Below are 12,941 nucleotides of genomic sequence, written 5' to 3' on the forward strand. Positions count from 1 at the left end.
ATACACAGAAGGAAAAGCTGATACCTCAGAAAGAGGAGCCAGAGTTAATCCCTTTGCAGGGCTCCCAACCATCCCGCTGTCCATTGGGACTGGAGGGAATTGGCTGCATGGCAGGCACAGGGGCAGACATTCATCACACCAGAACTCAGCAGCAGCTCCCCAAGTCATGAGGACCTCACCTTTCAAAAAATAAAGCAGCACTGAACTTTAGCATCAAAGGAAATAAATCCCACATCGAGAGGACATAAAAGTCTCAGGCTGTGACAAACCCTGGAGTCACCCTGGAGGAGCACTGGAGAGGGAATGTGGGGCTGACAAGGGCCCAGACCTACCCAAGGGCATAGGAAAGCTGTCAAGAGGACTCCAAAACATGAACTGTACTTCAGCACAGCCAGAGGGAAAATTTAACACCCCAGGTCACTGGGAATGCACAGCAGACACAGCACCCTCAGTGGTACAAACGGCATCTCGAATAAAATCTCTGGTGCTTCCAGAGGAGCTCACCAAATCCCACTTTGCTGTGCATCTTCCCACCAAGCCCCCAAACACACCACAGCTGGACTTCCCCCCCCCCCCAGTCCCAGCCCTGGCACACACAGGCTGCTCTGCTCCACATCTGACTTCAGCCTCGTGCCTGAAGAGACTCATTTCCACTGCCCCAAGCCTGACCTCCAGGGCAGCACAGGCCTTCTGGCCTGTGCCCAGATGCCGTGGGCTTGCTCCAAAGTTTTCAGCAAGAACAGAACACTTTAGCCCTTGGAAAACTCAGTCTGCTGTCCAGGAAGGAAGGCAGAAGTGCCTTTGGCACAGGGGCAGCAGGAAGGGGGGGCAGTGTGGCTGGAAAGCAGAAGGGAGTACAAGCCCAAACGGTGCTGACTGGGGTGAGAAGCAAAAATTCCGGGGCTCCTCACATCCTCCTAAAGCTACACCTGAGCACCCAGGGTCACGAGGGGCCGCTGGGTGACGTGGTGCCAGGTGGTGGTGGCAGCCAAGGCGCTGCAGGAAGCACGGGCATGACCCCAGGGCAGGCAGCCAGGCTCTCCCCAGGTACCCTCAGCAAAGTGTTCCCCAGACTGGGTGTAGGTGCCTCATAAACGAGATACTAAACGGGACAGCGGCTCCTCCTGTTCCCATTAAGACTCTGGGACAGATTCCACCTGGCTCTGTCTCACTGGTGGCCCTGAGTGCTACGTGCCAGTCATGCTCCTGCAATAAAGTGACTTCCGCCGAGTATTTTGAAAGATTTAAAAAAAAAAAAAAAAAATTTATTGTGAATCCAGGCAGCACAGTCTGAACAACAGAGGCAACTGAATAGATTCATGCTGCATTGCCACAAGGCACTCATCCACTCGGGGAAAGCTGGCTACTTCAACAAGTTTCTAGAATAAAACAAAACAACAGAACCCTCTGAAGCTTCCAGAAGGAACAATGCAAACTGCAGCCCTCGCTCGGAGCAGTCCTGGGCTCCACCAGGGACCATCAGGGAAAGGCTGGCAGGGTCTAAGCAATTGAACTGACTGCAGAGTAGAAATGCTTTGAGGGTCCTTACCATAAAGCTGTCACTCACCAGCAGTGCCATGTTCGAGCACATTCTGCCAGAGAGCAATTCCACAATTTCATTTTGCAGTGAAGAACTGGTCAGGTTGGAAAAGGCACAACAACTGCGTTGCCCAGTCAGTGCTGCTCAGGCAGCATGAAATGGCAGAAAGCTGAGCTCCAGAGGACACCCCGCTGCAGTTCTGGGCTTAAGTTCAGCTACAAGACTTTGCCCCCGAGCAGATAAGTTGGGACCCGTGTCTGCCCCTGTCCCTGCTGCCAGCACAGGCTCCTCCAAAGCGGGGAGGAGCTGACAGTGGTCAGCAACCTCAGCTAAAGGCACCAGATTTGGCTCTCGTTCAGTCTCAGACAGAGGCACCCAACATATCACCTGGACTTTGCCATCAGAACATTCCCATCCACCTTATATCTGGCAAACCCCATTCCCAAGGTTTAGGTAAACCTCAATCCCCACCACCATCCTTCCCATCTCCGTGGTGGGATCAGACCCACTCTCTTGCAAGGGACATTGTGGTATTTCTGTCCCCCAGGAAAAGAAATGTTGGCAAAAGCAAAACTCCATCGTGCACGGCTGGACCAGGGACCTTCCTGGGAAGGTAGTGACTGAGATCAGCTGTGTCAAACACCCTGCTGAGCAAACACCCCACCTAGAAGATAAGCAACAGGACCCAGGAGGGCAGGTAGATCAGTAATGCTCTCCATCAGAGACTGAAGGGAATAAAGGGCCTACAAATGCTCACAGCATAAAAGGAAACCTCTGAGGCCAGAAACGTGATACATGTTGAAACAGAATATACTGACACACAGCTCTCCTCTCTTGGGATAGGTTCTGGGCAAGCTTTTCCCTTTTGAAGAAGAAATTTCAGGGCTTCTCAACAGAGAAAGAGCAACACGGTCAAAATAATAAGTGACAACGAAGTCCCTACTGTTGCAGAGCTGCTCTGAGGGTGCTGTGTGTGCTGTTTAGTTTTGCTGTTGCTCTGTCCCACTAAAGTTTTCTCTGCTGGGAATGGCAGATGCTGCTCCCAAGCCCACCACGCACAGATCGCTGCAGAGCGATGCTGCAAAACAAATCCCAGGCAAAACTATTCCCACAATCCAATCCCCATCCCTCCTGGGAAGGGGCTCCTCCAGCTCCCAGGTAAACCCAGGTATGACAGAGCAAAGGGCGGCTCCACATCAACCCTCAGCACGAGCAAGTCCCGACAGACCCAAACCTCCACGTGTGTCAGACCCTCGGCAGCACAAGACTGGCCAGACCAGAGGTAAATGCAGGAAAGTTGGAGGGAAAGAGATGGCAGGGAAGGGAAGAGGGGTGAGGTGCAGCCCAAAGAGCTCAGGCCTTGAGACAATGGCTCCCCAGCAGCAGCACAGGCTCTCTGGCAGGAAAACGGGCTCATTTCAAGCAGGATTCAACCCCTCAGTTCCATTTCAGCTCCCATTCCCAGGGAAAAGAGCCGATTTCCCCGCGCAGGCAAGAAACCAGGCGCTATTCCAGCGAACCCAGCACGACGGTGCACTGCTGCTGCCAGAGCCTTCCAATCCATCCCGACCTCTGAGGCTCTGGCTGCAAAGCTGAAGCACCTCGGTTTCCTTCCGTGCAGAAATTCCCCATCCCTCATGGAAAGCATCCCCATTCCCTTGGATTCGGCTCCGGGCTGCGAGGTGCGGGTGAGGCTGTACCAGACAGGAACCAACCCCCCTGGAAAGCAGGGCCTGAGCAGGCATTTGCTATTTATAAGCTAATCATCTGATCCCTCCGAGGGGAAATCCTATCCTTTGGGGCTGTTGGGAGCTCAGGGAACTGCGGGAGTGCCGGGGAAGAACAGAAGGGAAGCAATTACAGCAGCGGGGAGTGACCAGACAAAATTCCTCCCCGCTCCTCCGTGCCATCCTCCTGGAGAACGGGCCAGGGATTACGAGCAGGGATTAATCTGTTACGCTAATTTGCTAAGAGCAAAGTAATTTTTTAAATAGCTCTGGTCTCCATTCATCATTATCTAAAAAGGGCCCTGATCTAGTTCTGCAAAGAGCAGTAAGAGTCTCACGTTAAGAGCCTGCTGGAAATCCAGGAACACGTGGATGGAGCTGCCTTGGAAGGTGGAAAAGAAAGGTATGAGCTTTCATAATTGCTTGCTCGTTATTAATTCCTGGGGGAACATGCCTGTCCTGGGAATTGAGTGTGATGTGCAAGCACTGATTTTACTGTTCCTGTTAACATTTCTCCCTGATGGAAATAATCTGGGTTAGATGACACTGCTGGATTCTGCTGTGAAACAATGCTCAGTCATCTCCAACACCACTGCACACACTCAGTGCAACCCCAGAAACAATCCCAGCTCTCTCTAACCTCCTTTTTCTTCACTTATCAAGGTATTACTGAGAACAAGCCTCTCCCTCAGCTGACAGCAGCCTCTAAAACAGAGGAGAGAGAGGAGGAGTGGAAATAGCTCCATCTCAAACGGCACAGATCTCTTAGAGGAGAAGGCCCAATTCCTGGAGCAATCCTCCCAAACTGGGTGGCCAAGAGCCACGCAGGCCTGGTACCTGCCTCCAGGAGAGCAAAGCTCAGTGAGATGTAGGGACCAGGATAGGGAAGGGCTGCTCACATCATTCCCTGCGCTCCCGCCGGGACAAGGGAGACTTTGAGAAGCCCCACGTAAACAAAAAACAAAAGCAGGCCAGTGCATATTTGGCAGATTGAGATCACAATAAAAGCTGGCAGAGCAGCCTCCTCCAAAGCAAGACCTACCCCTAAAGCTTCCCTTGATTTGGATTTTTGGGGTTTTTTCCTTCCTTTTAGCTTCTTACAGCCTAACCTGACAGGTAAGTGACACTGTTGTTGAGACAGAAGGGCTGGAAGGACCCTGCCACAAAACCCACAGCAACCATACCTCTGAGGAAATGTCCCTGTTCAGGCTCTCTCAGATGCATTAAATAACTGTCACAGCCAGAGAAAGATTCCTACAAACACAGCAAAGGAAAGGGGAACTCAGATGTTCCTAGAAATTAATAAGTGAAACTTTTCAATTTATTTCCCAGTCTTCATCCCAGTTGACTTAGAAATCCATCCTCCAGCAAACTCCCTGAAAGACATCAGAGCTACCTTACAGACCCCCCAAGCAGAGCAGACCCCAGGACTCCCGGGGCTGCCAGCCCAGCTGCTTTTATTAAAAAAAAGAAAATATGGAGACTCCATGTAAAAGCTGGCAACCCATACAAAGTCATCACTGACTCTGGGAAGTTTGTTCTCATGCTTGAAGCTCCATCACTTAAAAACATACATTTTGGTTTGCATGCACACGTACCACCCCCAGCCAGACTGAATTCCCAGTGTCCAGCCTCTGTCCTCCACATGCAGACTGGCCAGATATCCTCTCAAGTTCTTGCTGGAGGAAGCAGATGGAGTTCTCAGCACCACATGGCAGCTTTTTTCACCTTTAATCGCAACATCTCTGAACTCTGCACAGTTTTCCACCAGCTCTGAACCACACACAGGCACCAAACCCAGGGGCAGCAGTGTTTGCACCAATGTTGGAGCTGATCTAATGCTCCCTCTCCTCCTCCTCCTCCTTTACAGTGAGGGTCCAAAGCCCACCTCCAGCCTGGCTTTCTGCATTCAATATATCCATAATCTCAGGCAAAAATTCCTGCTTCCTAGGACAGACACCACTCCTCTCTCCCTTGTCTCTCCATCCCCATTACAGACTCTTCCAGAATAGTTTGTTTTCTCTGGTAAAACACATGTGGCCTCCCCAAAGTCCAGTGCCAAACTAACCAGACCCCTTGTGTTGGATCTCCATTTCCCATTTTCCACGCAGCACCCTGAGCTTCCCATGCACTTCCTCAGCTTTTTAGCTGCAAAATTCCTTCAGGTCACTGCCAAAATCACCAGCAGGACCCTTATGAGACTGTTGACATACTGTCCTCAGTAACGTCCTAGGAACCCCCAATTTAACACGGACTATTTTGAGTTCATCCCCCTTCGGTTAATTCAGCAGGAAAACCCAAAGGCATCGTTGCAGACGCTTTCGGGAAGTCAATGTTGACAACACAGCGGTAGCTGAGGGGGTTCGAAATAAACGTCCAACCTGCAACACCACCAAACTACAGCCAGAACCAGCTCCTGCCCAGCACGGAGGGGAGGCACCTGCTCCAAAAACCCAACCCCGAGTGACCTCTGGGGGGTAACCGGGTGCGAACAAGAATCAGCTCCCCGGCGGCACAAGAACCTCCCACCCTCCAGGCGCTTCCAGGCGGGATCTCCGCGGCTCCAGGGAGAGGGGGAGCGAGCGGGGCCCGCGGGCTCGGCCCAGGGAAGGGCCCAGGCCCCGAGCGCCGCAGGGCCGGAGCGGTGCAGGGCAGGGCTGTGGCGGCCAACCCGCCCCCGCCCGGTGTGGCGGAGGGACCGCCGCCTCAGCGCTGCCGCCGCCGGGCGGTGCCGCCCCTCACGGACAGGCCCCGGGGAGGCCGCGCTGCCCGGGCGGCGGGGAGGAGGAGCGGCAGCGCCGGGGCGGCGGGAGGGGGTTCCCGGCGGCCCCCCCGTGCCCCCTGCCCCCGGTGCCCCCCGGTCTCACCTGCCCCGTCGCGGCGGGTCCCGCCCGGCTCCGGCCGCGCCGCTCCCGCCTCTGCCGCGTGCGGCTCCCGCCCGGCCCCCCCGCCGCCGGCGCGCGCGCCGCCACCAATCAGCGCCTGGCACCGCCGGCGCCCCCGGCCAATCAGCGCCCGGAACGCGTCCCCGCCCAGCGCCGCCGGCTGCCAGGCCACGCCCCCCGCGGCTCCCGCCAGGCCTATCCCGTGACACGCGGGGGGGGCGGGACCCGGCGCCGGGCGGCCAATGAGAAATCACAGCGCGTCCCGCCGCGGCCAATGGGAGGCCGCGCGGCGCTTCCCCTCAGGAACGGGCGAGGGGGGCCGGGGTGTCCCGTCACGTGACCGCCCGGGACCGGGACCCCCTCAGCCCTCACCGGGACCGGCCCGAGGGACCCCCGGGCACGAGGGACCCCCGGCCTGGGGCATCAGGGACCTCCGGGACTCGAGCCCCTCACGGCAGCGCCGCCTCCGGTGCCCCGGCCGGGGCGGGATGGCGCGGGGAGGGGGGAAGGGTTGGCTCAGGGCCGGGCCTCGCTGCCTGCGGAGCCACCGGGACGGTCAAGGGAGCGTGAGGCCTCACCGTTCTATCGCCCCTTTCTGTCGGCCCGCATCCAGCCCCGGTCAGCTGCTGCATCCCTCTGCCTCCCAAGGGTGGATGTGCATCCCCGAGGCTGGATGTGCATTCCAAGGATGGATGTGCATCCCAGGGGCTGGATGTGCATCCCAAGGCTGGATGTGCCTCCTCAGGGTGGATGTGGCTCCCAAGAGTGGATGTGCATCCCAAGGGTGGATGTGCCTCCCCCAGGGGGGATGTGCCTGTGTCTCTGTCCCTAGGTTTCCCCGTCCTTGGCGTTACTTCTGCCATTCCCACCCAGGTCTCGCCTTGTGCTCAGCCTGCCCCACTGATGTAGTTCTGGGGCAATCCCAGGCTTTCTCACAGCCCAGGTTTTACATTCCAGCCTCCTGCGGGATGGAAACAGGGCTGCTGGGCCCCTGTGTGCATCACAGAGTCATGGGAGGGATGTGGTTGGAAGAGACCTCTGGAGATCACTCAGTTCAACCCTGCTGCCAAGGCAGGGTCACCTGGAGCAGGTGACACAGGAAGGTTTGGAATGTCTCCAGAGAAGGAGACTCCACGCCCTCCCTGGACAGCTGTTCCAGGATGAGGTGCTGCTGCCCGAGGTGGTGTCTCCCTGTGGCCCCTGGAGGGGATGAGCCAAGCCCAGCCCCGGACAGGTCTGGAGGGTTTGGGGGGTGTGCACGAGGGGATGTTGGTCCTTGGCACAGGACAACCATCCCTGCCTGGCACTGGGGCTGCCAGCTGTGAGTGCAGCTGCCCCATGCCTGGCTCTGAGAGGGCTGGGAGCTTCCTCCCTTCCCGGCGGCTGCTGGGTCCATGCAAATGCATTCCCTGGTGCAATTTTTCTGGGCTGGCAAAAGGGGGAGGTGGGTGGTGGCGGGGGAAACCTCTGGGCTGGAAAATGAAGGAGGGAGCAGCACCCTGGGTTGGCAATGGGGCAGGGGGAGCACCCAGAGGAGGTGATGGGGAAGGGGAGCATCCAGGGGAGGTGATGGGGAAAGGGGAGCAGGTAGAGGGGTGATGAGGAAGAGGAAGCACCCGGAGGGGGTGGTGGGGCAGCTGGAGCTGTGACATGGGGCTGATGGTGCCACCCTGCAGACAAGCTGCTCCAGAACATGGGGAAAGTCTGTGGAGCATGTGAACAACCCACTGACCTCTGGGCTGCTGGGCCACCTGCTGTCCCAAGGGGTTCTGAGCCTCAGTGGGGTGGAAGAGGTGCAGGATCAATGCAGGATGTGCGTGGATAGGCTCAGCTCCTCATTGACACCGTGCTCCAAGGGCCCAGCCACAGCTCCACTGACAGCCTCAGGATGGCACCTTGGCTGAGCAGCTGGGCCTGGCTGCTGACTTGGGTGAGTGATGAGGGGCCATCGTCTGCTCCCAGACATGCTGGGGCTCCCAGAACCTCCAGTGGGATGCTGGAATGGGTCCCAGCCCCGGGGAGTGTCCAACGCTGGAAAGCAAGGGGCAGTTGGGTGTCTCTGGTGTCACTGCTCTGAGCCCCCCTATGCTGTGACAACAGGGCTTTTGGGGGTGGCTGTCCCTTGCAGGGCTGAACAGGGACCCCCCAGGGTCATCAACAGGCTCCATTTTCATCTAGTGCCTGCCAGAGCAGTTTCAAACCACGCCTGTAACAGCCACTTAGAGGAGCTCTTCCTGAAGGTGAGCTCTGTGGTTAACCAGCTGTGCCAAGGGTCAGAAATCCTGCTGGGAGCAGAGCTCAGGCCAGGCCAAGCCATTTCTCAGCAGGCCCCTTGGGAGCAGGCTGAGTCAAAACCAGGTCTGGGTTGGCCTGGGAAGTCAGCTGGGTCTCTGGAGACATCAGCACCCTGACATGTTATGAGCATGCACGAGCCTGGCATGTTGGTGCAGCCCATGGCACCAGACACATGGCCCTGGACATGCCCCTGGGATGCCTCCTGACTCCCTGCACCCTTCTCATGCAGGGAACAAAGTTCTCTCATTTCTCCCTGCTGTCTCCCTCACCCCAGGTCCAACAATGCTTTGCTAAATTCCCTCAGCAGATGCCACCAGATGGACGTTCCATCTCTTCCCAGGCCACTGACCTCCTGTCTCTTCACCTCACAACTCTGTGGCAGCCTTTTGTCCGTGCCCCAAACCTGAGACCTGGCCAGCAGGAAGGAGTGGGGAGAAATTCCCCATTGACCCTGGGCTCCAGAGCTCATGGCTTGGTCCAAAGGTCTTGTGTGCTGATAGCTGGGGCCAGGCCTCACCCCCCAGCTGGCTGGTGGCACCCAAGGGACTAGTTTCAGTAGCCAGTGGCTCAGGAACTTCTTGGTCTGATGTTCTTCACTGGTGAAGAAATAATACACAGAGAGCAAAAGTGTTTGAATTCGAGGTAACATAGCAGGAAGCTCAAGGCCAGCACAGCCCTGCTCCTGAAAAATGCACTTTGTCAGAAAAGGACAAGGGGAAGAGACAAGAACAGCTCTGCAGGAACACAGCGAATCGCCCAACCAGCCCCTGGTGCCCCCTCTGCCAGCCAACTACAGCCAGGCCTGGAATAAAACATCCTTGGCCTGCCATCCTCCCTCCCCTTTGGGGCCTCCCAACAACCTCAGATTGAGCAAACTCATCCTGGGGAGCACCAAGTGCAAAGCTGGTTAGTGTCTCTCTTCACTGTCCCTACACAGAGCCTACCCCAAGCTGTGACAGAGATGATGTGTCACCCCCACAGCCACTTCCACTCCATCCCTGGCTTTACCCATTGTCCAATAAAGGGATTTTTGCAGCAGACACCCTGCTCCTCTGCCTCCAGCCCACAGAGGGTGGGTGGGTGTTATGCTGCCTAGGGGGGATGCAGAGCAGGCGGGAGGGGAGAAATCATTGGGAGCTCAGGGACAAAGGGACCTCTGCCTTTGGGACAGGCTGTGCAGATGCACTCGGGGGGGTTTCCATGCCTCCCCCTCACAGGCTGGCAGCATCTCCTTGCTCAGGAGGCAGATTCCCCTGCTCCCCAGTCCTCATGTTGCCCCAGAGGTGGAGCAAGGATGTGATTCCCCTGGGAGCCAAGAAAGATCCTCAAACCTGTGTCTTGTGCACTGCTCCCACAGCTCGTCGCATTAGGGCCCCAGTCCAGTTGTCACTGTTGGCAAGTGAGAACCCCTCCCTGTGCCCCCCACACCCTCCCTGCCCTCCACAGCCACATCCAAATCCTGTTGTGCCTTGGCACCGATTCAGCTTTATTGCACGTTCTGCAAAGTCACAGCCAGATCCACGGGTGGGTCTGGCAGCAGGAAAACGAGAGGGCTCTCCTGCCCCCTCCGAGTGCCCAACGCTCCAGCGCAGGCAGGACGGTGTCCTGGGCTGGTGCCACCCTGTGTCCCTGCGAGGTGGCAGGGGAGATCAGTGGGATGGAGTTCCCTCTCCACTCTGGCTGCAGGAGAACCAGGATGGGAGAGCCTTGCAGGCAGGATCAGACTGCACTGAGAGCAGCCAGTCCCAGCTGAGCCCTTCCTCACAGAGCCCCAAGCCCTGTGTCACTGCCCAGAGCTCCTCAGGACCCACATGGTCCTTGCAGAAATCCTGGTCCCCAGTGCTACACCTGTGGCAGGAAATTGAGGACAGCAGTGATGAATTCTTCGAATTTATCCTGATGGACTATGTGCCCTGCACCTTTGATGTACTGGATCTCCGCCTTGGGGAAGAGGCGCTGGATCTCCGGATAGTCTCTGGAGCTGCAGGACAAGGGAACGTGCCACGGTTAGAGGTCCCTCCTGGTGTCTTCCCTCCCCTTCCCCACACAGAAGGTGATCCCAGGTCTGAGCACGTCCCCTCCCCAGGTTCCCCCTCACTCCAGCATCAGTGTCGCTGCTGGAGGCACAGACCTCGCTCAGGGCCTCCCCCACCCCGGGGGCTTCCTCCCCAACCTCAGCAGCTGCAAAGAGCACAAGGGGTCAAACCACAGACTTGGAACCGCTTCTCTCCAGTCCCACCTGATATAGGGCGAGTCAGACCCTCCCAGGAAGAGTGTGGGGCCAGGATACGGCTTGTGGAAGACAGGGAAATTCATGATATCTTCCAGGTGCCGGGAAATAGCCTCCAGGTTCACCCTCCACACGTAGCGGCCCTCCGCCTCCACCAGGTTGGTGAGGAGGAACTGTCTGAGCTGTGGGAGCTGCCACGGAAGGGGACGGTGCACTGTTCAGTAACAAACCTGGATGTTCTGGCACCTCCACCTCCATCTCCCTCGGGATTTCCTACCTTGACCACAGGCTGCAGCTGGTCATCAGCCAGCTGTCGGGCTGCAGAGCGGGACAGGCCAGCTGGGACCTTCACCTCCTTCATGGCAGAGATGTAGGCAGAGAATTCGGACACGGGGGCGGTCGAGCTGGGACCAATGTCCACAGAGATGAGGCGCTCCACCAGGTCTGGCTGGGGACACAAGCAGGGCACATCCATGCCAGGATGTCCCAAGATCTCCCCTGTGGGAGGGGGCACAGGGCTCTGCTCCCAGTCAGACTTCCTGGAGGCTCTTTGCTCCCTCCTGCTTCAGCAGAGACCTCCATGTGCCCTTCCCAGAGTCCCTCTGCTTGGCAGAGATCTCCAAGCTCCCTCTCCATTGGTGTTGGAGGGACGGGGCAGAGCTTTGGGCTGGTGAACATGGACTTGCTCCTGCACCCCACCCTGATGGAGACAAGGCCCTGTGGGGCTGGGGACAAGGCTGGCACTGATGAACACCCCCAAAGGGTGCCACCCCCTTCCTACAACACCCCCAGGAGCCCCCCGAGCCTGCTCCCCCTGACCCCAGAGCCCCGTGCCTGCTGACCCGCTGCAAGGCCAACGTCATGGCAGTCTTGCCGCCCATGCTATGTCCCAGCAGGATGCACTTGGCGATGCCCAGGCGGCTCAGGAGGTGCTGCACATCCAGGCTCATGGCCTCATATGTCATCTCAGGGCTGTGGGGGCTCCCGCCGTGGTTCCGGGCGTCCACTGTCAGCACCTGCCTGGGCAGGGGCACCGTGTCACCCTGTGGGCACTGCCCACTGTGCCCCTCCTCGGGGGGGGCCCCCTTGGGTCTCACCTTGCCACTCCCACGTCGTACCAGCGTCTTGGCCACCGTCTGGAAGTTGCCGTGGCTGCCAAAGAGCCCGTGGAGCAGGACCAGGGGCGGCCGGTCCCTGCGACCCTCCAGCACCACGTGGGCCAGGGGCACCGCGCTGTGGGGGGAGAGAGGGGCGTGGGGGCATGGCCAGGGGTGTGGGGGATAGAGGGATGAGCCCTGCCCCTCTGCCTAGCCCTGGCAGGTCTGGCTCCTCAGCACAGCAGGGCCAGGGAGCTCCTGCAGCGGGGCCAGCGCAGGCTGTGAGGATGAGGAGGGCACTGGAGCATCTCCCTGAGCAGCAAAGGCTGAGGGAGCTGGGGCTGTTCAGCCTCCAGAGCAGAGCCTGAGAGGGGCCCTCCCACCGTGTGTCAGGGGCTGCAGGGAGGGGGCAGAGGATGGCCCAGGCTCTGCTCGGGGGGCCCAGCAATGGCACAGGAGGAACGGGCAGGAACTGATGCCCAGGAAGCTCCAGCTGGACAGGAGGAAGAACTTCTTCCCTGGGCAGTGACCCAGCTCTGAACAGGCTGCCCAGGGAGGGGCTGGAGTCTCCTCCCTGGGGATATTCCAGAGCCCTCTGGACACAATCCTGTGCCCTGTGCTCTGGGCTGGCCCTGCCTGAGCAAGGGAGGTGGGAGCAGATGTCCAACTGTGGTGCCTTCCAGCCTGACCCATCCTGGGATTCTTTGAGTCTCGAGCCACCACATAATGTCAAATATATAAAAATATATTAAAATGTATCAGGGAGGGCCCGGGGTGCGGGCGGGAGGGGGGGAAGGAGGCGTGGCCACAACAGGAGGGCGCAGTCAGAGGGCGTGGTCACACTCGGGGGCGTGGCCAGACCCGCCGCGCCGTGAGGGGCACGACAACGCAGGGGCGTGGCTTGCGGAAAGGGGGGCGTGGCGAGGGCCCGTCTGGCGGTCCCGCCGCTCCTCCCGCGACCCCTCCCGGGACCCTCCCCGGGACCCTTCCCGGCAGCGCTCCCGCCGCCCCCGCCCCGCGCACAGCCGTGCCCTTCCTTACGTGCCCAGGGAGCGGGCGGCGGCGGTGGGCGGCGGGCGGGGCGGGGCGGGGGCGCGGGGCAGCCGGCGGAGCATCATGGCGGCGGCGGCAGCGGCGGCGCGCGGGCCCTGAGGCGGTGCTCGTGGG

At 58.8% G+C, this 12,941-nt stretch overlaps 2 protein-coding genes and 1 long non-coding RNA gene across 3 annotated transcripts in view; 1 reads left to right on the top strand and 2 right to left on the bottom strand.

The window, feature by feature from the left end:
- The window catches only part of MTMR4 (myotubularin related protein 4), a 57,233-nt gene extending 51,028 nt beyond the window's left edge, over window positions 1-6,205 (bottom strand). The window contains exon 1 of the mRNA XM_027729255.2: window positions 6,135-6,205. The gene's annotated coding sequence lies outside the window, so the exon portion shown is untranslated. The remainder of the gene's footprint in view (window positions 1-6,134) is intronic.
- A 1,574-nt stretch (window positions 6,206-7,779) lies between these two features.
- On the top strand, window positions 7,780-9,487 carry LOC120324122. Its single transcript, XR_005565132.1, has 2 exons — window positions 7,780-8,392; window positions 8,722-9,487. It is a non-coding gene; the product is annotated as an uncharacterized LOC120324122 (long non-coding RNA).
- Window positions 9,488-9,912: 425 nt separating this feature from the next.
- Window positions 9,913-12,889, bottom strand: ABHD11 (abhydrolase domain containing 11). The gene is made up of 6 exons (XM_027729251.2): window positions 12,816-12,889; window positions 11,775-11,910; window positions 11,520-11,693; window positions 10,955-11,125; window positions 10,687-10,868; window positions 9,913-10,428 (listed from the first exon to the last, which is right to left on the bottom strand). Exons 1-6 carry the CDS (start codon window positions 12,887-12,889, stop codon window positions 10,290-10,292), a joined length of 876 nt encoding a protein of 291 aa, XP_027585052.1. The 3' UTR covers window positions 9,913-10,289.
- Window positions 12,890-12,941: the final 52 nt, after the last annotated feature.

This window comes from Pipra filicauda, unplaced genomic scaffold (assembly GCF_003945595.2).
Source record: "Pipra filicauda isolate LSUMZ 115617 unplaced genomic scaffold, ASM394559v2 scaffold428_size586839_pilon, whole genome shotgun sequence".
NCBI classification, from domain to species: Eukaryota; Metazoa; Chordata; class Aves; order Passeriformes; family Pipridae; genus Pipra; species Pipra filicauda.

Bases quoted from the DNA above. Each gene is read 5' to 3' on its own strand.
- ABHD11 (XM_027729251.2), bottom strand. From the start codon at position 12,889: ATGCTCCGCCGGCTGCCCCGCGCCCCCGCCCCGCCCCGCCCGCCGCCC. The intron at 11,911-12,815 runs GTAAGGAAGGGC...CTCCCCCCACAG, and splicing joins GCCGCCCGCTCCCTGGGCAC to CGCGGTGCCCCTGGCCCACG. The intron at 11,126-11,519 runs GTCAGCAGGCAC...TTGTGTCCCCAG, and splicing joins TGACGTTGGCCTTGCAGCGG to CCAGACCTGGTGGAGCGCCT.